Raw genomic sequence first — 24502 nt, 5'->3', positions numbered from 1 at the left:
GATCCCTGGTCGGGGGACTAAAATCCCGCATGCTGTGTGCAGCGGCCAAAAAAAGAAAAAAAAAAAAAGAGCTGGCACATATATGACTTGGGACAGCATTCCACTGTCAGGAGTTATATTCTGCAGTACCCACCCCACCCCTTGCCGTGGGTTGCCAGATAAAATATAGGATGTTCAGTTAAATTTGCATTTAGGATAAAAGAATACATTTTTTAGTATAAAGTCCCAGTCACTCACTGTGTGTCTGCGATCCTAATTTAATTGGACGCTCTGTATTTTTGTTTGCTAAATCTGGCAGCCCTAATCCCTCATTCCAACAAACCAACAAGGTTTGTGAAATGCTCACTGACACCCAAACTGGCTTCCTACTGTAGATTTTTCTCAGAGCGGTTCATGCTCACGGCAGCACACCCCGAGGTGGTGAGCACTTAGCAGAGAACCACAGGAGATGAAGACAACACGAGGAAATGCCGGCCTCCTGAGCTCAGGAACTGGTCTGATTTATCTTCGTTTTCCCTGGACCTGCCACAGTTTCTCTTGCCGGCTCAATAAATGCCTCTGGCATTGAGATCACTTCCTGGAAGCAGGTCTACTCGCCAGCCATGGTTTCAAACCTTCCCTTCTCTTCTGCATCCAAAGCTACCCCAGGCCCTGCTTGGAGCAGATGTCCTAGAAGATGGGAGCACTTGCCTGAAGGCTCTCAACCCTTTTTGCCAAAAGATTCCTCCGTGTCTCGAAAACACGCCTGCGTCATTCTCATCTCAAAAGATGTCCCCTCCCTTCTTCTTTCTACAACCGTCTCCCTCCCTATTTCCTCCAGAGACTGGCACCCTCCAGCACCCCACCCTCGCATCAGCAGTTGTCTCCCCTTCCTGCCCTGGACACAGTACAGAGGGCACCGAAGGACCGGGGGACTCAGAGGACCAGGTGTTTCAAGTGGGCCTTGCAGGAGAGAGAAAGGGCCTCAGCCCAGCCCATCATTTCCAAAGCAAGGCCCACAACTGCTGACCTGCTTTCTCTCAGGCTGCTACGCATACCCCAGCAGCCTGAAGAAGGAAGCCTTTCGAGGCCCTTCAGATGTCAGGAGCTCTCCCCAGACCGTGCAACAGTCAGCAGATATGCAGCTCAACCATCTGCTAACTGTTTTCCCCAGAAGAAAAGCTCTCTGACGGCTTAATGTGGCTTTCCTCTTTAGAACTGACACACCCTAATTAAATCATCATGGACCAGGAAATCGAGTCTCGACACAGGGCTTCTTAGCCTCGGCACTGTGGCCATCTCAGGATGGTACTTTGTCGCAGCGGGCCCATCCTGTTCATTGTAGGATGTCTAGCAGAATCCTTGGCTTCTGCCCACTAGATGCCATTAGCATCCCCCCACCCCAAGCTGTGACAACAAAAATGTGTCTAGAAATTACCAAATGTTCCCTGGGGGGCGCAATAATCCCTGGTTGAGAACCACTGTTTTATTGTCTGTTGACCGGAGCAGGGCTGGGAGGGCCCTTCAATGCTCTTCAGAGAAAACTTTAGACCAGAGAAATGGGTCACTGCCACGTGCAGGCATTGATTTTCCAAAGCAAGTGTGGTCCAACTGGATTCCCGGTACCCCCCCACTGGATTTCTAAATGTCCATACATCGTATCTGCATGAAGACAATTTATTCATTCATTCCTATACGTCAAACAATCTGGCTGCCTCCTATACGTCAACCACTGTGGGGCATGCTGTGGACACAGAGGTAAGGAAGGATCCATCCACGTGCTCACGTCCTCTGCCTGCTGCATCCCAACAGCGCAGACCTGGGCAACGCTTGCCCTGGAGACCAACGTCTTGTCCTGGCTCCAGGTTCTGGCTCAGTCTGAGGACAAAATCAGCATCTTTGGTTCATGATACCCAAAGGATTACTAGGTGGTGCCCGACATATCAGTCAGCTCAGGCCACCAGAACAAAGTCCACAGACCAAAGGGCTTAAACAACACAGCTCTGGAGGCTGGAAGTCCGAGGTCAAGGGGTCCACAGGTTTGGTTTCTCCTTGACTTGCTGATGGCCATCTTCTCCCTGTGTCCTCACACAGCCTTTGCTCTGTGTGAGCTCATCCCTAACGTCTCCTCCTCTTCTTACAGGGACGCCAGCCCTAACAGATTAGCACCTTACGACCTCATTTAACCTTCGTCACCTCCTTAAAGGTCCTATCTTCAAATACAGTCACATTGGGGGGTCAGGGCTTCAACATATGAACTTGAGGGCACACAGTGCAGTCCCTAACTGTGCTAGGCAATACAATCCCCGAGCTAAGGAAAAAAGAAATGTGTTTGGAAACAAGAGGGGATTCCAAGGAAAGGGAGAAAGCCAACGAGGGGCAACCGATGTCACCAATTCTCACACTACTGTCTTCAAAGGCCACATCCCTTAGCCTTGCTGACTGCTTCTAACTGGAGCACGTACTGCCAGCTGCGTTGTGCTGCTCCCTCTGCCTCCCCCCCCCCACCCCCAGCCAGCTCACCCTGGGCAGGAACCCACAGGCCCAGAGGCCTAAAGGTGCCAACACAAGGCACCCTGCACTCAGACGCTTAGCTTCACCCAGTATATCAAGCGTAAATGGTCTTGTACACGGGGAGCCTAGCTCTACATCCTTCCAAGTATGTGAATAATAATCGATTGCAATCAATAATGTTTAATCTGGAAAAGGCCTCCGTTTTCGTTTCTGTTTTTTTCTTTTTTTGCAGTATGCGGGCCTCTCACTGTTGTGGCCTCTCCCGTTGCGGAGCACAGGCTCTGGACGCGCAGGCCCAGCGGCCATGGCTCACGGGCCCAGCCGCTCCGCGGCATGTGGGATCTTCCCGGACCAGGGCACGAACCCGTGTCCCCTGCATCGGCAGGCGGACTCCCAACCACTGCGCCACCAGGGAAGCCCAAGGCCTCCGTTTTAAGAAGGCTAATGAGAGATAAATGGAGCCTGACTCAGTCCTCACGCGGCATTGCCTGAGACGCTCACTGAAAGCCCTGGCTTCTGGCTCCTTCCTGGCGAAGCAGTTCAGCACAGCTGGGATCAGGGCTCGGAACGCCCATTTTCACAGGTGCCACAGGTGGCTCCCAGAGCAGGCAAGTCGGGCCCGGGCTAGCTCATGTCACCTGCTTCCTATCAGGACACAGTCTAGTTCTTCACATCTCCGGGGGCAATGTTTTCATATGTGGCCACAGATACGGCTTGGAGGATCAGCCTGGATGGCTTGGACTGATCTTTGAGGTGAGTTCTGATTGCTTATGGGGACTCAGCGGTGTGAGACGTCAGGGCGGGTGGAAGTGACAGGCAGATGCGGTCCCTGTGTGTCCACTCTCTGATGTGGTCACTAAACCCAGAACGGACCAGCAAGAGAGGCAGGCAGCCCATGCAAAACCGGCTTCTGTCCCAGACCCGGGAGGCTTCCGGACTCTCACGCAGACCCTGCTGGGTCCCGAGGACCTCCACACCTGGCAGGTCTGTGCCCGCTGCTTCCTGGACACCTGCCCTCCTCCCACATCTATGCTCTCCAACCTGCCTTCAGCTCCCAAAGGCTGAGGAGCAGCCCTGCTCGAGGCTCTGTGGGTCACGACAGCTATCGACCGGGGTGACTCTGTTTGCAGATGGAGAAATTCTCTGTGAAAACAGGTTGGATCCACCTGAGCTGGACATTGAGTGCAGTCAAGGTCCTCCAGCGAGGTCATTAAGGGCAGACAATGTGAGTCCAGAGGCTCAGGGCCCTGCCAGGTTCTTGGTGTGCCCACCCAAGGTGCCCAGGGCCACCCCTGGCAGGTTATTCAACTCCTCTGAGCCTCAACCATAAATCAAGCATTCTTGTGAGGATGAAACAGGAGGAGCACGTAAGCACCTAGTCCCGGGTACAGCAGTGCCAGGAAACAGCAGCCGTGGGCCCCAACTCTTACACACGCCACCGTGACCCCACTCCCTGTGCCCCTGCCCCAGGATGGGAAGGGCCCTCGCCTGGCTGGGCTCTCAGATGCCTCGCCTGATACCAGGAGGCTTCCTCTCTCTCTGCGGGGGGCACCCTGCACTTCAACCTCAGAGGAGATGAAAGCAAGTGACAATATGTATGGAGACTGAGTCCTGAGACGTGAAAACAGAAGCCCCTGGGTGCAGTAAGCTCCCTTCTGGGTCAATCTGCAGACAGCAGTCCACACACGGCCACGTGGAACACAACTGGAGCCTCAACGAGGCCACCCTCCCCGCGGAGCAGCGAGGAAAGGTCGAGGTCAAGCAGGGCACGGGTGGCTCCGGTCACCTCCAAGGCCCCCACACCGGCCTTTCCCGTGCTGGGCATCCTCCCAGCGACAATGAGCAAACAGCGCTTCCCCCACGGGGAACCGCGTCTCCAGAGGGAGGGCAACTGTAGGATGGAAACCCGCCCCTGGTCTCATAGACAGGCTTTCCTCACTGACCATCTACTTGCCACCCACCTGGCAACCGCATGGCCTACCCTCTGCCTCGGATGTACCGGCTCATCTCGCCTGCACAGAGAGCAACTTAATTTCCAAATGGAAGGGAGTCGAGAAGCGGGGATTCTGATCCCACAGCCCCTCACTTGTTTTGAGACCAAGGGCAAGGTCCAGAAGCCCCACATCTCACTGGCAAGCAGGTGATGAGATGCCCAGTACAGGGATGCTGTGAGCACTGGGGTTCCTTCCCTTGCCTGAGATGGGATGAAACTTGCTAAGAACCTGGCACAGGACTGGCACATGGCAGACACGAAATGGAGCTATTATTTAATTATGTGACGTTTCATTATGTCCTTCAGTGGTCAGTTCTGAGTTCTAATAATGCAGCCACTGTAGAGCAGCCACTCGTCCTGATCACAGAACCACGAAAAGTCGGAGTGGGAAGGATCTCAGAGGACTCACGGGTCACCTGCTTCATTTTACAGATAAGAAAACGGCTCAGAAAGTGATTCAGTTATATATATATTTTTTTTTTCTTCTTTTTCAGATTCTTTTCCATTATAGGTTATTGCAAGACACTGAAAATAGTTCCCTGTGCTCTACAGTAGGTCCCTGTTTAACTATTTTGCACTCAGTAGAGTGTTTATGCTAATCCCTAACTCCTAATTTACCTCCCACTCCCCCGCTATCCCCTCTGGTAACCGTAGGTTTGTTTCTTATGTCTGTGGGTCTATTTCTGTTTTGTAAATAAGTTCATTTGTATCATTTTTTTTGGATTCCACATATAAGTGATATTATATGATGTTTGCCTTTCTCTGTCTGGCTTACATCACTTAATATGATGGTCTCTGGGTGCGTCCATGTTGCTGCAAATGGCATTATTTCGTTCTTTTTTAATGGCTGGGTGGTATTCCACTGTGTATATATATGCACTGCATCTTCTCCGTCCATTCATCTGTCGATGGACACTTGGCTTGCTTCCATGTCTTGGCTATTGTAAATAGTGCTGCTATGAACAATGGGGTGCACGTAACTTTTCAAATTAATTTTCTCCCGTTTCTTTTCAATTAAAGAGGTTAATTTCACTTTTATTTTTTAGTTAATCTGTCTATAACGTAGCAACCTAAGGTAAAATCATGTCCTCGCTGAAAATAAGATTTAATGACTAATCCACATAGGCAATTACATGTTTTTGTATCATGAGCTAAACCATCAGTTTTAACCAACCATGCAAGAATTATAAAGCCATTGAAATAAAAGCCATAAAGCCTTGAGTGACCATCCCTAGTTAGACTATGTTAATCAATGGTAAATGCTAAGAGCCTCTGGAATGTATATTTACCTAATAACTAGTAAAATCATACAATCATTAAAAAAATCTTAGGTCAGTTATTAAAAAAAAAAAGAAAAAAAACTGGGCTCAGATAAGCCACACCCTGGCACAGCCCAGACGAGCGGCAGACACATGGTGGCCAGCCACATCTCACCCATTATCCTGTCCCGTGCAGCACAATCATGCTGGCGGCACCCAAGGTAAGGTGACAGGTTATTTTGTAAAATTAAGTTTCCAGGAGGAAAAATCATGTCTTTATTCACAGCCAAAGGTCTCGTCTATTATTTCCTGTGGTTCTTTTGGCACCTTTAGCAACATCGCAGGCACTCTGCAGAGGCAAAAACCAAACGGTAGATTTTCCTCTCTTGCCCTCTCTCTCCCTCGGTTCCCAGAAGGAAGCTTTCTTCTCCTCTAGCCACCTCCACAAGCAAGCACAGCGCCCCTTTAATCTGTACCGTCCCATGCTGTCCACAGAAGGGACCAGCAGACTTTTCTAATGAGTGCGACAAATCAGATGGATCTTTGTACAGCCCAAGACAGGGGGGCTTTAGGCAGACACAATCCCGACCGTAAGCGTCCTTATTGTATAATCCGCATACATGTAGCCTCACTGTAGTTTTCCAAGGAGGAGAAGCATAAAGTCAGACTCCAGCCAGGGTAATCAAAAGTTCCATGGGGCTGTGACTCATGGCAATTCACGGCTCCAACCCCTTCCACTGGGGGTTCTCTCTTAATCCTCCATAGTGTTCATTCTTTCAAAAAGTGCCACCAAGCAAGAGGTGAGTGTTGTGCATGCGTGTGGGTGTGTGTTTAAGAATGGAGATTGTTCTTTGCTTTGCTGAAAGAGAAGTCAGGAAGAAGGAACAAAGACAGGCTGAAGAAAAGAACAGAGGTGGCAAACCAACCCCAGAAGCGCTATGTGACTGGAAATCCCACAGGACGCACACGTGCCCACAGCAATGACCGTCCTCTGGACGCTGCACGGCACTTGGGGTTGGACCACACACTGTCCTCGGCCTTCGTTCTTCTTCTGACATCTTTCCTAAGGTATCCCACACATGTATAGGCATGAACTTATTATACCCATAAAAAAGGATAATTTATTCTTAATTGCACATTTGACCTAAGGATTAAAATGTGTTTGTCATTCAGTCACTTTCCATTAAAACCTTGGGGCGAGTTTTTTTACAATATTATAGGAAATGGAATTTTTACGTTCTTTATTATATGAAAGAAAGAAAGTTGGGGTGCAAACGACTCCCTGAGAAATGTAAGCAGCCCTTCCTGCTTCTTCCCCACCTTAAAATCAAATAAATTCCAATAATTACCCTCTCAGAGCTCAGTGCCTAAACGAACTTTGCAGCATCAGGTACTACTAACTGATAAGCTGTCAAAAGGGGAGACACCAGCAAAGGTATCTCTCCTCTCCCCCCAGCACCATGGAGCACATTTGCTTAGGAACAAAGCTCCAGGAGCATCTGCCCTAAAACTATGGCCAGCTTGAAGCCAGAGCAGCTAGAAAGAATCCCATCCATTTCTTTCTAAAACCAACATTAAGGTCAAAATCGTTTTTTATTTTGCAGTTCACCTGGCTCCTGGCCAGGGCGAGAGTACAAATGGAGGCCGGGCCCCTGGCCTGTTCCTTCTCTCCCCAACCTCCATCCCTCACCAGGGGCAGCCTCGAGCACAGGTGTGTGGACAACCCACCTATAAGTCACAGCCCCATCCTTGGTATCTCCTTGGCTGAAGGGTGCAAACGTGGGCACAGTCAGCCTTGAGAAGATGGGCCAGGAGATGGGGACGGGGTGGGCCCAGGAAGTGGCTGCTCCCAGGTATCCAGAACACGGTTCAGGAGGAGTTTGGCTCTGCAGACTTATCTCGCTGCGAGGGCTGTGGCCCCAGGAAGGCCAGAATGGGGCCCTCTGAAGTTCAGGGTCCAGCTGAGGCTGTCCGGCTCTGAAGACGGTACTACCTGGCCCCCTGATTGGCCTGTATGGCCATTTCTGAGACCACCTGGCCCCCTGGCCAGCTTGTGAGGCCATTCCTAGCAATCCCCATCTCCTTCCAGGCCTCATGTTAAACTTTAATGCTTGAGGTGGTCCCACCCCTGCTGGTGTAACTGAAGGAAGCACACAGAGGACTCCAGCCAGCTGGGCAGGCTGGAGGCTGGGACAGGAGGTCTGTCCTGTCCTTCCCCCTCCTCCCAATCACAGTAGTCACCACATCTGAAAGGTACATAAAGGTCTTTGTTCTAAGTCACACTAGGGGGTGTGGGAAAGTGATAAGAAATCTGGATAATTTGAAGTTAATGAGGAATAAAGGAGTCATCCCTGCACAGACTCAGCCATCCATCATTTTCTCTTCTCGCCCATTTACTAATTATCATCCCCAAGCCCACAGGGGCAACGTTTTTAATAAAAATGCAGGTTCACATGGGCGATCCAGAACCAGTACTCTTATGGGAGCAAGGGGCCAAATGTCAGAATCGAAGATTGCACCAGAGAATTCCATGACCCGCACAAACCCAGTTCTGGACGTCAGCTGAAAGGCACCCAGAGTTAAATGCATGGTTTCCCCAGAGGCCTCCCCTAAACTTCTGCAAAGCAGACACAAAATAGCCCACTGTATCTCCGCACCCTTAGTTTACACCACATCAAACCAAGCCCGGAGCTGAGAGGCCCCAGAGGCTGGTGACAATCTAAGGAGCTCCAGCCCCCCGGGGTGTGTGCCCTCCTCCGGCCGGGTCCCCTGAGGAGCCGCTGTTGAGTCTTCCTGGGGCTCAGCCGCAGGGCTGCCCCCAGGCCTCCCCCAGGGGCGCCTGATCCTTGGTTACCTGGTTCTTCTGGGGGAGGCGGAGCGCTGACCTCGGGTTCTGGAACGACTTCAGAGGGTGGCGGAGGTGGGGCCGGTGGAGCTTTGACGGGGGTCGTTGACTCTGGGGTCTCAAATGCTTCTTCAGAGTCAGAACTCCTGACGGAGAGAGAGGGGGTGGAGAGCAGGTTAGACAGTGGCCGGGGCTGCGTTGGCTCCGAGGGGCCAGTGCTGGGGAGCCGTGCACGGCCTAATGACCCTTCCCAGGACCGGTGCAACCAGTCTCACTGCCCAATTAAACGGTCCGAGGCCAGCCGTGAGCAAAGTCACTTCTCAGCGTGATTCCCAGGAGTGAAACTCGTTATCACCAGCTTTGCGCCCAAATGATGGAGTCTTTGAACTCAGCTCTACACGAAATATGTATTTCTGGCCTTAGTGGCAAATACAAACAGTGGAATCTTTTGATCAATGTTGGCTCGCGTTATTTTGGCAACAATTCAGGCAAAATGATATGGAAGCATTCCCAGGGAGACTCTGTGATGCTGTGGTTCCAACACACCCATAGGACCCTCACTCCACAAGACAAAATCTCATTAGGTCTCTCTCCCCCTCACCCCATCATTCTCTCCCACTGCCTTTCTTTCGTAGCACAAAACCTGTTATTATAGATTTAGTCACTTTCTAATCATGTTAACGATCTTTCCCTTCTATTGAGCTGAAAGGCCAAGAGGACAGCCTGTTTTGTTTTGTGTTTTTTTTATCACTGCATCCCCAGCCTAAACATCCCGTAAGTGAATACATGAATGAATGAGAGCTGGCAGGTCAGGTGGAGGACGTGTCAGACTAAAACACAAAGCACAGCCCCCCTGCTGATCCCAAGAGTGTGAAAATGGCCCTCGCTGGTCTGCAGCAAAGTCTCCTCTCAAGGAAGATTCTTCAGCCAGAGAGATGAACCGAAACTCCACCCAGAGGATGCCCCCCACCCAGGAACAAGGGGATGCCACTCACCGAACTAAAGCCTTATCCTGGGCTCGAGAAAATCCAGAGCAGACAGTCCTCCTCCATCACCCTGCTTCCACTGAGGACTCAATTTCAAGCCAGAAAGGATGAGGCACCCCCAAATCACTGAGCCAGGCATGTGTCCTCAGGCTGGAGGGCAGCTCCTTACGTGCTCAGGGTGCACGGGGGTCCATGGTCCCAGCCCCACCACACTCTGAGGATGCCGGCGTGCAAGAAGCAGCAGCATCACGTGGGCTAATTTCCGTCTCGGGATACTTTAAATAGACCAAGATGCCACTTACTTACTTGCAACAAGGAAGGTAATTATCAAGAGGGTGGATACTTAGGATCGCTGCTGGCACGAGCGACCCAGCCGGCGATTTGGCAGAAGATGTACAATCGGAGGGTGACACATCAGGTGTGTACGGAACGCGAAACGCTCACAGCGCAGAGCACCAAGGTATCAAAGGACCAGTGTCCTCTGCAGAAGTCAGCATCTTCTAAAGACCATCTGCCAGCCGGCAGAGAATGCCACGACAAACCAATCCCTCCACAGTCAGGCAGGGCAGGAAAAAAGGGCCATTTGGTGAGTTCTCCTTCAGGAAATCTACATCGATGTTTTTACAACTTGTCTGTCAGAGACTCACTTTGTCAGAGCCAAAGATTCCCCCACCCCCATCCTTTCAAGGACCCTGGCTCCTCCAACCTGCCACACAGCCCTCCAGGGACAAAGAGACGAACAGAAACATCAGAGCTGCTTTTGATGGGATCCAATGAGCCGAAGCCCGCATACTATCAAATTTCATTAGTAAAGACTGGATTCATGCAGACACGACAGAGGCCATGCTGACTTTCACAAACACATGTTAATATTAACAGACTTAGCTTTTGTCTAGGGGGGAAATTTAAGATCCACGCCTGGACAACAACAGATCTAGGTGCTAACGTTTTGCAGAATCTGTTTACCGGTATGAAAAACACAAGGAAGTTATGCAACCGGGCATCAAAGAGAAAGAGGAGCTTGGATCTGCGTGGTGAGCCCCGGGTGTCGCCCTGGCCCCCAGCTTCACACACGTCAGGGGCAATGCTGAAGAGATACACGGAGACAACTTGCCTCTTTCCTGAGTTTCCTTGAAGGACCTGCAGACTGGAGTCCCCACTGCCGGTCACCGTTGTCCACATCCACCGGGCCCATTCCACCGGGGGCCATGTCCACCAGGAGGCAAAAGCCATCTCCGCTGAAGAACAGCTTCTGTCGCCCCAATTCCCACCCCTAATTCCTTTGCTGGTATCTCTGGGATCTGAATCTCTTTAAGATGTCACGAAAAGGTTAGCTGCACCGCCAGCCACAAATGTTGTGAGAGCTTCCCCAGCCTCCAGCAGAGATACTGAGGGAGAGACTCTGTGCTCTTCCCATGGCTTCTGCATCCCCGGGCCCTGGCGATGTGTGGCTTTAGAGCACAAAGGGCCCCTGATCTTTCCCAAGAGCACAAGCAAGCGACAGGGAGGGCCGGACGCTTGTGGATTCAAGCTGCTGAATTCCAATGAGGTCTCCCCTGCTTGCAGCTGCCCAGCTGGCACACCTGCTCGGAAGGGACCACCGTTCCCCACGGCCCCGTGCGGGACGCAGTGCGTGGGAAGGGCAAGGGTACACCAAGCCCCTGTGTGGTTCCTTGCCTTGTTTACCGTGAACTTTTCTGCATCAAAGCATCAGAGGCTACCACGGACCCCTAGAATGCCATTCACTTCCAGCACTTCCTGCATTGTTTTCATATTTTCACTCCCTCTCCCAGGAGCGGAGAGCAAGCTAATTAGAGGAGGCGGATAGCAGCTTTTTAAGTTAGCTCTTTTCTCCCTATTCAGTTTCTCAGGGGGCTCAAAAACATTCCCAAGAGCAGGGATTTCTGCAGTCCCCCCACAGAGCCTGGACATAAAAATAAAGCAGCATTTCAGAGTCCCAATGCATAAAAGCAGTTCCCATCGGCTGCTTGATTATTGTCTCCTACCAAAAGAACCTAAAGCACAGGAAATTATTCTGCAAAGGCTCCACACTTTTAAAATGAAAAAGTAACTAATTTGCCAAGAAGCTGTATTAGAAAGAGAAATGTGCCATTACAGTCTGCCAAAACGACTCTAAATTGTAGGGAAATATATTCAGCAGGATATGCATATCTAGGTTCTCCATATAAGGAAATATGTAAATACATGCAAATACGATAAGGTATATGCACTCCCATAGTGTAAAGACATACCTCTTAATGGCCAGGCATGAACTATAATGACTTTAGTTCCTAGCATGAAGAGCGTTCTAATAACTATCAAATGTTGAACTCTTTGTTGCGTGTCAGGCACTGGACTAGGCCATCTGTACATTTCTCGAGAATCTGCAAAAACATCCTGCTGCTGGAGAGCAGGCCCATTTTACAGAAGACACAACTATGGTTTAGAGAGGCAAATTACTTCGCTCGAGGCCATCCAGTTAGTAAGCTAGGGAAAGCAGGGCTCATATCTAGAACTGTCTGCCTCTAAAATCTGGGCTGTCTTACTACATCAGTAGCTTCCAAACCTTTTTAGCAACAGAACTATTTTTCCAAATGAATCTTACATGAAATTCCTATGCATAGAGAAAGGTAGTATTTCACTTATTATGTAAGCTCAAGGTATAATATATTCTAATTATAAAGTCTATTATTGAGAACAATTAAGCTATTTTGATGAACTTGAAAATTTGACACTGAGGGTCGGGGATGCCAACTGCAGCATTAGATCTGTTGATTCCTCTCCTGGCTGCACATTATTAAGAAAAGTCCCAGGGACTTCCCTGGAGGTCCTGTGGTTAGGACTCCGTGCTTCCACTGCAGTGGGCCCGGGCGCGGGCCCTGGCCGGGGAACTAGGATCCTGCAAGCTGCACAGTGCAGCCAAAAAATAAAAAAGGAAAGGAAAGTTCCGATACATACCGATGAGTTAACCACAAACAACACCTGTTTTTAACAGCTTGTCCTGTGACCATGGAACATTCTTTAATAAGGCAGACAAGACAGGAGAGCTACCTAACCGGGCAAAACCAAATTAAACTATCAGCACAGGGCCATATGCTGGTGGCATCCAATACCACACAGTGTGTGTGTACAGAGAAAGAAAGATGGAAATGTGTAACCAAGTGCGGACACACCGTGCTGGGTGCTGAAACCTGAAGTCTACCAAGCTCCCCAGTGCGCTGGTAAAGTTTCTAAATATCTTTCCAAATACTTTTCTCAGATTTTGGAGAATCTCTATAGAGTGCTGAAGCCCACAGAGCACAGCTTGGAAACTTCTCCTCTGCACAACAACGAATACGGTCCCTCTATAGATGGCACATTGTGTCAAAACAGTATTTTATGGCAACTGTCCCCAAAGCAAGACAGCCGGCAGAATGTAGAACCCCGAGGCCTATTAACCTATATTTTTGATTTGGTTTAAATATGTTTGTGTTTTACTTCTATAAACTACAACAACAAAGTAGTATAAGATCACTCACATAATATAATAATAATATAACATAGTATAATATTAGTATAATATATAAGTAGTTAGTATAATATAATTAACATATTATAATATATACACATACATACATACATATACAAATACATGTGTGAATGTGTATCTATAAATAAAACGTCAGAACCTTTTAAGAGAGAAGAACTATAAATGCAGTTTTCCAGCACATCATTAAACGGTTACATTTTGCTTAAGTTTTACTAAAGCTAATTCAAGGGCTTGGGAGAATACATTTTAGAGACCACAGAATCTTCCAACTTTGAAGCTGGTAGAAAACTTAGAGACTCCTTCCTGCTCCAACACTCTTATCACGTCTTTTTAAACAGGTGAGGAAACTGAGCCCTGGAGAGCTAAAGTGATTCCCAAGGCCACCAGCCCATTCGTGGCAGACGTTCTATAGAACTGGGCTTGCCTGCAGGAAACACTGACTCCAAATAACAGCTTTCTTTTCTAAATATAATGTCCCTCCCACCCTGGAAATCTAAAGTTACCTATACTTACAGGTTACCTGATTATCAAGACACACTGTGATTAAGCGTTGCTAAGGTGGAGGGGACGTTTCCACGTGCGTATCAATTTCCAGATCAATTCCTCAGAATTCCAGTGTACAGTTCCCACTGTGAAAGTGATTCGGGGGACATAGGTTCTTGTCACCACCCACCAAGAGTGAAAGGACACAGTGCAGGCACTTGAGAGGTGGGGGCTTCCCAGGACACGAGCCCCAGCCTCTGAGCTCCTCGTGGAGGGACCACCTGAGCGAGAAGTGAGCCCCTTCTCCTCCTACCCACCCCCTCCTTGAAGACAAACCAAGGGAAAGGCAGAGCGCTGGCCCAAAGCCCCGACTCAGGGAGGACGGCTCGAATCCTCCAGGTCAGAAGACCACCGTCCCGCCCGAAGACAGAGGGAGACCTTCCGGGAACGAACCTGAGCTCTCGAGAGATCAGACGTCTCGTTCATCTCTGCAGCTCACGTAAGAGTCTGATGGATTTGTGAGTGAGCAGATATCTTTGAAGCTGATGTGCACTAAATTCTACTCATCAGAACATTCTGCTGTGAGAGCCTTGTCAAGAAAAGCTGTCTCTGCCCCAAACACACACACACATGCTTCCCTCCTGCCTAAAACAACTTGGCCGGACTGGTCATTTTTTCGGGCCAACTGAAAAGGGTCTTTCACTTTAATTTGCCCATCCCGGACATAGAAAAGGGATTTGCTCAGCAACATCGCTCCTCAATATATAGGTAAAGGGAGAACGTGATTTCAACACAACCAAAGGCTGGCTGGGATGCTTCTTGGACTGTCAGGTGACTGAGGGGCCCACGGTCAAGTGCTGTCTCTCATGAACACAGAGCCAGCTCTGGCAAGCCAGGCAGCTAGGATTTTCAGCCTGACACTCTAGGGAAAATCAACATAGATGCTAACACACGTATCCCAAGATTCTTGGCACCTAGCGTCTGTCGGGCTATAAGCCAGGTCCATTTTCAGATTCAAGTAGCTTTCACTTGGTGGCTACGTTGAGACGTCAGCAGGGTTCAAAAGGCACTGATCAACTCACTGGCCACCTCTGGGTTAGGCTGCTGCCCCAGCAAGAGAAATGCAATCACAAAGGGAAAGAGTATACATACATAGAGGAGTCCCGCAGACCTGGTGATGGCCTGTTATAAATTGACTATAGTTGCAAGAAACAGGAACCGACTCAATAACTAAAAAATGGAATTTATACAGAAAGGCTATGGTGGCTGAGGAGTCAGATTTGAAGAGATAGGGAGGAGTGTCCAATTGGCCCACCTTGGATCGCAGGCCCATCATTTAGCTAGAAGAGGGTAGGGAACCCTGATAAATAAGCAACCCATCCAGACCCAGTGGAATGGGGGAGACAGAATGTCCCCCAAAGAAATCAGAAGTTGGAATGGATGGTATGCAGTCCATCAGCTCTCACGACACTATAACTACGTCACTCACTGTAACCGTGTGACCTTAGGCAAGTCACTCGACCTCCCAGGCCCTTGGATTGTTTGTCCAGTAAGCGGGGAAATAACTTGAAGGATAATACTTCCTCCATATTATTACGGCTCCAAGTCTGCCCTTGGCTTCTAAGCAACAGAAATTTGGGGGAATGTGATTTGCTAGCCAGTTAAGTCTTCTATTTTATTTGGTCTTGCCTACTGAGTTGGGCATGAAAGAGAATCTGGAGGCCACACACAGCACGGGATGGCTGTCCTGCCAGGTGGTCCGTGGACACAAGTGCATCCATGAGAATGTGGACACTCTCAGAGTCACACTGAGCTGGGCCTCATCCTTCCCTCAATGTGCACACAACCCACGTCTGCCAGGGACAGGGGTGAGGGCTCGGTGTGGCACTACACACGTGTGTGTACGCGTGTGCCCGATGAACCCCCCCGCCACACACACACACACACACACACACACACACACAGAGTTAGCTCTGAAATTGACTTAACTGCAATGACACCGGAAACTTCACAAAAGAGAAGTGACTCTACTGGCTGCGGGCCTCATTGCAGGCAGTGAAGAATCAACGCTGAATGGGCTCCGGACTCGTGATTCCACAGATTTGTAACCACATCGTGTTATGCCTTCCTGGAGAAAGGCCAGACTGAATCAAGTCTCAGGAGAAATAAAGAGAGAAGGGACCCAGATGGCCCTTTTATGTCCTGACCTTCATGCTGATACTCCTGAAATCTCATCTTTGTAGCCTAACGGCTTGCTTGAGTAACTTACATTGGAATCTTTCAACTCAGATTCTTAAAAATCTAACTGGATATTGATGGATGCTAGCAAAAAAAAGATAGGCAGATAAATAGCACCTATAAAGACTAAGTGGTAAAAGAGACAGAAAAACAATAGGAGAGGAGGCAAAAACTCAAACAGAGCAGTAATGTTTGGCCACAACCACCAGGGCTTTTTCTAGCACCTGGCAAGTAACAAACCCTCCCTCAGAACCGCATACTGTTAATGAGGGTGGGTGGGTTTGCAAGTACAGTCAGGAGAGTTCCAAGCTAAGTGGTAAGTAGAAAAACAGCAAATCAGGGACTTCCCTGGTGGCGCGGTGGCTAAGAATCCGCCTGCCAGTGTAGGGGACACGGGTTTGAGCCCTGGTCCGGGAAGATACCACATGCCATGGAGCAACTAAGCCCGTGCGCCACAACTACTGAGCCTGCGCTCTAGAGCCCACGAGCCGCAACTGCTGAGCCCACGTGCCACAACTACTGAAGCCCGTGCACCTGGAGCCCGTGCTCCGCAACAAGAGAAGCCACCTCAATGGAAAGTCCGCGTGCCGCAACAAAGAGTAGCCCCCGCTCGCCGCAACTCGAGAAAGCCCGCGCGCAGCAATGAAGACCCAACGCAGCCAAAAATAAATAAATAAAATAAATAAATTTATAAAAATACCCGAGCAAATTAAGGAATATAGTATGAGCTTATTTGGGGTACAATAATTATATATAAACGTAAACAAATACACATAAACACATGTATATTTACATACACACATATATCTATGTAGAGATGGTCCAGAACACAAGGAATTGAACACAGCTGGGACCTGATTAGCTGGATGTCCAGAGTGACACAATATAAGAGAAGGCGCCGACAAGGAGTTTGGAGAAAGCAGAGTGGCAGCTAGAATGCAGCCAATCCCCTCTGCACAGTTCAGGGCAGACACGCCCACGTGGGCCAGCCCCCTCCAGGCTCTACCCCCAGGAGTGCAGCGGGGCCACCCTTCAGGTGCTGTCACAGCCTGCAAGAAGCATCCGTCCTGCATCCAGGGCTCACCTTCCACACTCAGCGAGCATTCTTCTGATTTCAAGGTGGTTTTCCAGGCAGGCACCTGGGTACCAGGATGGGGGTGCCCCAAGCAGGGGCCAACGTTTTACAATCAGTACCTCAGAGCTTCCTCATCCAGCCTCTCACGTGACCCTCACAACAAGGGAGGCACGTGGATTTCACTCCATGACTATTTCAGCAGGACCTGTCAGGTGCTGGGCACCTGGGCAGCTGAGTCAGACAGATCAGCTCCCCATCTCGAGAAGCTTGCGTCCTCCTGGGTGCCCAGGAGGAGAATCCATAGCCAAGTGGCTCAGCGACTTGCCGAGGGCTCGGAGCCAATACCAGAGCACGTGTCTTCCGTCTCTTGTCCTAACCCAAGTACCGTCCTCCACGTCCTAGAGGCTCCTGGACGTTGACAGGCTAGACTCCTCATTTGCAGATCAGTCTCTGGTACATTTGGGTGCTGTCAGTTTCCCAGAGCATCCTCACCTCCAAGGCAACAGATCAAATGGAGTTTCTGCATCTGGGTCCACGACTGCCCGATGCGGGGTATCCAGCCAGGCCAGCCTGGGTCTCCTGCCCTACTCACTCCCTCTCCCCTTCCTTATGGCCACACTTAACCCCCTCCCCCTCATTCAACCAGTGTATGTCTAGGCACCCTGGCCCTGGCATCCTGACTACAGTGGCTTGAGGTTCTTAGAACCTACAGGGAGTGATGAGGGGAGGTCATGGGCCACCCAGACCTCTGGGGTCAAGAAAGTGGCCTCTGTTGGGGGTCAGGTCAGCCCCTGAAGTCTGTTACCCTCATCAATCACATCCTGGGCAAAGGGTAATATCATCACAGAGTCAAGGGAGACTGAAGTGCTGACATCCTAGGGCAGACTCTTTCAGGAGGCCACAGGATTTCCGCTTAGCAGAGAGCAGGGGCGGCTCTGGCCTTAGATTCCTGGTTCCCAAGTTCTTTAGATCCAAAGTGTCCTCACCTGAGTGTCCGTCTCTCTCTGTGTGTCTATCTCTCTGTGTCTCCATTTCTATTTGCCTCCCTCCCCTCCTGTGCGTGCGTGCGTCTGCGCACGTGTATGTGTGTCCCCTCCCTTGCCTAGCTCCCCCGCCATGCCATCCCCCTCTCTAGTCAAAACAAGAAAAGGAGCAGTGGAGGCTGCCCTGCTAATTTGATTCCTGCACTTTCCATCACTAATTTAAAGCTCATGCATTTTGACTTTATAAAATTCTTCATTTATAATCTTACCTTTAAATTGGTCCTTTAAGGCTTTGCAAATTATTGTTAATCATGGCCACTGGAGAAAGGACTTGAGGGCCCTTACTGCATCAGGCATTAACGTCCCTATACTCACCCCTTGTAATGTTTCACTCAGTATAAATACATTACTGAGTCACGCTGAGAAGTCCTTGTCCTTAACAAATACATATACACCTTACAGGTAGATTGCAACCAGCTTGTTAAAACCTGAGCATCCCAGAAAGCATGGCGAGTTCCTTGTGAGACCCAAGCAGCTGGGATCATTAACGGAGCAGGAACCTACAGATTCTTGTTTGTAGAAAAAGGTTTTTGTCTCCTTGGCCTTCCCTGGGTTCCAAAGAGCAGACTCAAGCAGTTACTGAAGTGAGGGAATGCAGAAACAAAGGAAAAGCAGTAAAGAAACAATAGTTCAGTGATAAAACAGAGTCCTAGTTCCTCCTGAAGGTATCAATATATACAGAACAAGTGGACACATGTTTTGCAGGAACCAAGACCCTCCCGGGTGGAGGATGGTGACTACACGCTGACCACAAGTACGCAGACCCCAGACTGGTTGGAACCAGAAGGGTGATGATTGAGATTCCCTAAACGTCATCCTGTCACCTCACCACCAACCAATCAAAAGAAAGTTATCCACCCTGCAGCCCTCACCCCAAATGTTGCCTTTAAAAATCCTTCCCAGACTTCGCTGGTGGCGCAGTGGTTAAGAATCTGCCTACCAATGCAGGGGACACGGGTTTGATCCCTGGTCCGGCAAGATCCCACACGCCGCGGAGTAACTAAGCCCGTGCTCCACAACTACTGAGCCTGAGCTCTAGAGCCCGTGAGCCACAACTACTGAGCCCTTGTGCCACAACTACTGAGCCTGAGCTCTAGAGCCTGCGAACCACAACTACTGAGCCTGCATGCCACAACTACTGAAGCCCGCACACCTAGGGCCAGTGCTCCGCAACAAGAGAAGCCACCGCATGAGAAGCCCGTGCACCGAAACGAAGAGTAGCTCCCACTCGCCACAACTAGAGAAAGCCCGTGTGCAGCAATGAAGACCCAACGCAGCCAAAAATAAATAAGAAAAAAAATCCTTCCCTGCAAACCTTTGAGGAGTTCAGGTCTTTTGAGCATGAGTTGACCATTCTCCTTGCCTGTCGCGCTGCAAATAAATGCTGTACTTTCTTTTACCGCAATCCAGTGTCAGTAGATTGGCTTTGCTGCAAAGCAGGCGAGCGGACCCAAGTTCAGTTCAGAAACAACACCCTCCTGGGGAAGAGAACAGTGACCCTTCAGCGACGCATCTGGAGACCCTGATGCTTTGACAACTGAGAACATGCTTCCAGAGTGGGTTTAGATTTTGCTATATTTCACTTATCTGAACCAATACGTCCCACAGCCTCTCTCTGCTAATCAGAAAGATGAATTCTCCAGAAAACCTCTTTCCCAGCTCTGCTAAGTGAATGACAACCTGCGGTCCACTGTGGGCCTCAATGAGCCTCCATCGCGATGCTGCACACAGAAACAAGATGTACAAACCTGAACTCGGGATGGGGTGGCCAGAATACTTTTGTAAAAAAAAGTCTGACATTTAGAAAGTTTGAAAAGCTCATTTTCTACCACCGTCTGCAAACAGGGCTTCTGTATAATAAAGAAGGAGGAGGATGCCAATCTTTTGTCCCTTTCTTTCCCATCTCTTTACATGATAAAAAGGAAAAGAACAGCTTGTAAACAGGAGGCCAGTTGCAGAGAATAAGTATTGTTCAATGCCTTGAAAACATGCTTTTCCCTGAAGGCACTGCCTGCCTCAGTGTGTTATCGTGCCCTCTCTCATACAAGATGCAGCGACATCAACCCAGTCTTTGACCTACTTATTAAAAATTCTGAACTGATAAAATCTAAGTGAAAGCACTTTCTTTGTGTATAAGATAGGAATTTATGATTCTGATCATTTTGTAGATGAACAGAGCACAACATCCACCAAATATAAAAAATGAGATCAACAGATCTGGTTCTAAAAGTCCTGCTCTGTCATCTGTGAGGTGAGCCACTTGGGACAGTTTCTGTAACATCCCTGGGCTGCAGTTTCCCCGTCTATGCAGTGCGCATAGTAGCGAGTAACAGGTGGTGGTACCACCAGCCATATGGGGTTACTTTGAGGAGTGAGTTTATACCTGGGAAATGCCGTGCACAAGCCCAGGCAGTTCGAAGGCATTTACTCTCTCCAGTCCTTCAAGTGTTAAAATTCTACAACCAAGATTATTGTATCCATCACCTAAACATAATCAGAGAAACACTAAGCATAGTCATCTTTTCTTTAAAGCCCCCTGTAGTCAGATGACAGCTGTACCAATGATTCCTGAGTTTTCTACAGAGCGATGAGAAAAGAGTGTGATTTTCTTGTTCTTCCCACACACCTAACACCAACCCCCGCCCCCAGACACATACGGCTAAAAGGGCTGTGGGCGAGGAATTGTAAAATTAAGCAAGAAACTTCACTCGACTATTTACTGAATTAATTCACAGCCACTTGGAGAGAAACTATAATCAACAAAACAGAAGTTATAGCCCCTGATCTACGTTTTTACAAGGTCTTTCTGGCTGCTCAGAGAACAGCAGCAGGAGCAGGAGTGGGAGGCGGCGGGCGGGGGGGCGGGTGAGGAGATGATCAGATCAGCAAGGAGATAGGAGAATCCAGAAGGGAGAAGATGGGGCTCAGACTAGCGGAGGGGCATGGACCAAGGTGGTGAGAAGCCGCCAGATTTGAGGTGTTAACATGTGAGAATTAAGGAGCCAGCTGTCAGCAGTGGAACTGAGATTCCAAGAGCGTTTTCAAAAAGTTTTGGCTAGGGGCTTCCCTGGTGGCACAGTGGTTGAGAGTCCGCCTGCCGATGCAGGGGACACGGGTTCATGCCCCGGTCCGGAAGACCCCACATGCCGCGGAGCGGCTGGGCCCGTGAGCCGTGGCCACTGAGCCTGCGCGTCCGGAGCCTGTGCTCCGCAACGGGAGAGGCCACAGCAGTGAGAGGCCCACATACCGCAAAAAAAAAAAAGTTTTGGCTAAATATAAGCATTTATTTTTACTTGCACTATAATTGATACAAGGAGAAAAATAGTTTTTTCTCAACTCCAAGAGACTCTGAATCATCTTTTACACTGGTCGATTTAATAATAACAAAAATATCGGAGCCATCATCACTGGTTTAAATATGGCAAAGCTGGTAAGTAACCCCGTATTTCAGTTACGTATAACAAACTCCAACGAACAGATAAATTACCCACATCAAACAGACAAACTGTCTGAAGGTTAAGGGATTTGTGACAATAAGCCAATTGGGTTAAAATAGACTCTCAGAGCTGACCTCCTTGACAACAAACAACTCAATTTTATGATAAAAGGAACAGAACATGGTACAAATCTGACCATAGTCACCTGGCTATTTCTCTTCATCTTGCCTGCAAGCCCAGTTACTTATAAGCATGCTCCAGCCTCCATCCTCACTTATTTTTAGGGCAAGATGTTAAAGGCCAGCTTTGTGCTTTGTTTCTCAAATCTCTTGCATCAAAGGCTCAAAGTTCTCCAATTATCTCAAGGTTCCTGCCATTTAAAAGTCATGCTTCTGGTTTCAGCTGAAAACCTTAATGTAAGATGAATTAAATAATTAGGGGCTTATCTCTTCTTGTCTTTATTTGTCACAGGACACGGGAATGGATTAAGCATAAGAGATAAGAAAAGGAAAGAATCAGGAATTTCACCTAAGTCTTTGCTCACAAAACTGGGGGAAGCATGAATGGAGAATATGATACATTTTGCCCAAAATTAAGATGGAGAAGCTCTGACTCTTGACATTCCACCCCGCACTTCCTTCAACAACCAACACCAGAGGGTCTCACGGGCTTGGTTCAGGTCATGATCATCATGACCACTGAGAGAACTGGCCAGCTTGAGATCAGACTCCTGGAGGAAACCCCATCCACCAGATCCTCATTCCACAGCCTCTAAATTCAAGTAAATAGAAATCTTACAACAAAGACATCAGGGATGGAAAATGAGCATCTCCGCCAAAGAATGCAAAAGTACTCAGATGTGGAAAAAATATCAGACATTTCCTAAGCACCATTTCAAGACGGAGGCCCCACAAACCCTCAATTTCTCCCTTAGACACTGTTTTCACCCCAGGCCTTGGAAGCAATGCCTCAGAATGAGCCAGAAGGAGAGCGGGAAGGGGAGCGTATGTGTCACTCAGAACAAGGGACTCCACGGGCACAAACACTGGATTCTGAGCCCTTAATAGATGCCTGTCTGAGGGATGCCCAGAGGTGAGCTCACCCATCTTATCACAGTATGTCCAGTGCTCTCCGTCTTAGATTTTTTCCAGGTCCCAGATGAGGGAAGATGCAGACTCACTTCCTGACACATGGACACACTGTCAACGCGCAGCTTGGGGACCTCGCAAAGACACGGAATGCTGCTCGGTCATTTCCTCACCCCCACTGCACACTGAGGTCTCCAGCCCAGTGCCTAGGATGCCCATGTGCACGGCTTGGGGGTGTGGCATTGGCCTCCCCAGCAGATGTGGGCTCCCTGCAGGCCGAGTGTGGCCGCTGCATCACCTTGGCCCCCAATTCTTCATGTGTAGCCATCATTCTATTACTTTGTTCTCTTCTATCTTACAACTTGACTGCTCCAATGTCACGGATTTTCATCCCCAATTTCATTTTTTACCAATAAAAGGTTACATCCGGGTATGGGGAAGATATTTCCCAGGGCCCCTGAGATTTGGGCAATCCGTATCATCTGGCAAGCCTGTACCCAAACACCCCCGCACCCCTGGTCCCTTCCACCCACCACCAGAGGCATCTAAACCCTGACTTTTAGAAGGAGTGGTCACATTCGGAGAAGTGGGAGAAAATCAGTACCCAGGAAATTACAAATATCATGTCATGTCATGCCATGTCATAGTATATATTTTGAGCACAGATTGGGAAATATAATATGTAAACCTAAGAGAGTGAGCTTAGAGAACCAAACAGCAGTATTAAAGCACCCCCTTCCCAGCAGGCTGGTTCTGAGGTTTAGCATGTTCTTTTCCACCTTCACAAGCACGAAGGGGTTTTCTTGTTGTTATAAACAGTTCAGACAAGTGATATTAATGTAGCCTACTACATAACGTATTGGCATTGCAGGGTTTTCTTCAGTAGATTACATAGGAATTATGCTATGTTCACACAAACAAAAAACCAGAAACATTTCATAGATCATTTCTTTGTTTTGTTGTTTTTGTTTGTTTTGTTTATACTGGGTTTGTTTTTTTATTAAGACGTTACTTTTTAAGAGCAGTTTAAGGTTCACAGCAAAACTGAGGAAAAGATAGAGATTTTTCATATACTTACTATTCCCTGCCTCCACACATGTATAGACTCTCCTATTACTAATATCCTCACGTAGAGTGGGACATTTGCTACAATTGATCAACATAAAATTGACACATCATAATCACTCCAAATCCATAGTCTACATTACCGTTCGCTCTTGGTGTTTTACATTCTCCGGGTTTGGACAAATGTATAATGACATGTATCCATCATTATGTCATATATCATTTCTTTACATATATTCTCTTAGGTGGAGAATTCTTCTGCAACAAGGAGGGGGATGGGGTGCTAACCCCATTTCATGGATGTCATCACTGAGGCTCTGAAAGCTGACGGTCCTGAGGGCACAGACTGAGCCAGCAATGCCTCGTGCCCAGGAACCTAGGACAGGTCTGCATTGTGTGCAGTGGTCTACTAATTGTTTTTTAAGGTGGTGTTTATTAACTTTGCACTGTTCTTGACAGTGGAGATGGGCTGCTTAGTGCTGATCTGGGCACACTCACCCCTCTTTATCTCGGGAGCAGCTGGGTCACTACATCAGCACCCCCCGCCCCCGCAGTGTCAATGTCACCTGACTCTCTGGTCCATGTAAAATATGCAGGTCACAGATATGGACCCATTTCACCAGCCAGAAAGACAGAGAGGAAACGGAGGACTTTCAGTCAGGAGAAAGAACCTTCAGACAGTCCACTGAATCCACGGGCGGGGCCAGGCGACAGGGACAGACTCACACAGAGAGGGCAGACAGGAGAGAGAGACAGAGACAGAGAAAGGCAGGGGGGGAAGAGTTCTGCCAGCACAGGCTCCTCCTACTGTCTTGTCTCTGGGAGCAGGTGGCTAGTGACTTCGGGGCCGTGACTAAATCCCGAGGTGGCCTTGATAGCTGAGGGCAGCCCCGGTTCTGTGCAGTCGGGTGGGTGGTAAGAGCCACGCCCTGGAGCGGGGCCAGCGTTCATGATGTGTGGTCCACAGC

General features: G+C 48.9%; 1 protein-coding gene across 2 annotated transcripts in view; it reads right to left on the bottom strand.

The window, feature by feature from the left end:
* LOC111172237 (transforming acidic coiled-coil-containing protein 2) overlaps positions 1-24502 on the bottom strand; it is a 76889-nt gene that overhangs the window by 39976 nt on the left and 12411 nt on the right. For both annotated transcript variants that reach the window (XM_022568550.3, XM_022568554.3), the window contains exon 2: positions 8600-8736. In XM_022568550.3, coding sequence (XP_022424258.2) covers positions 8600-8736 — 137 coding nt within the window. The remainder of the gene's footprint in view (positions 1-8599; positions 8737-24502) is intronic.

This window comes from Delphinapterus leucas, chromosome 16, assembly GCF_059928025.1.
Source record: "Delphinapterus leucas isolate spDelLeu-1000000601 "Yukka" chromosome 16, BTC_Dleu_Yukka2, whole genome shotgun sequence".
NCBI classification, from domain to species: Eukaryota; Metazoa; Chordata; class Mammalia; order Artiodactyla; family Monodontidae; genus Delphinapterus; species Delphinapterus leucas.
Note: the sequence above shows the minus strand (reverse complement) of the source record. Positions and strands in the feature narration are given on the sequence as shown.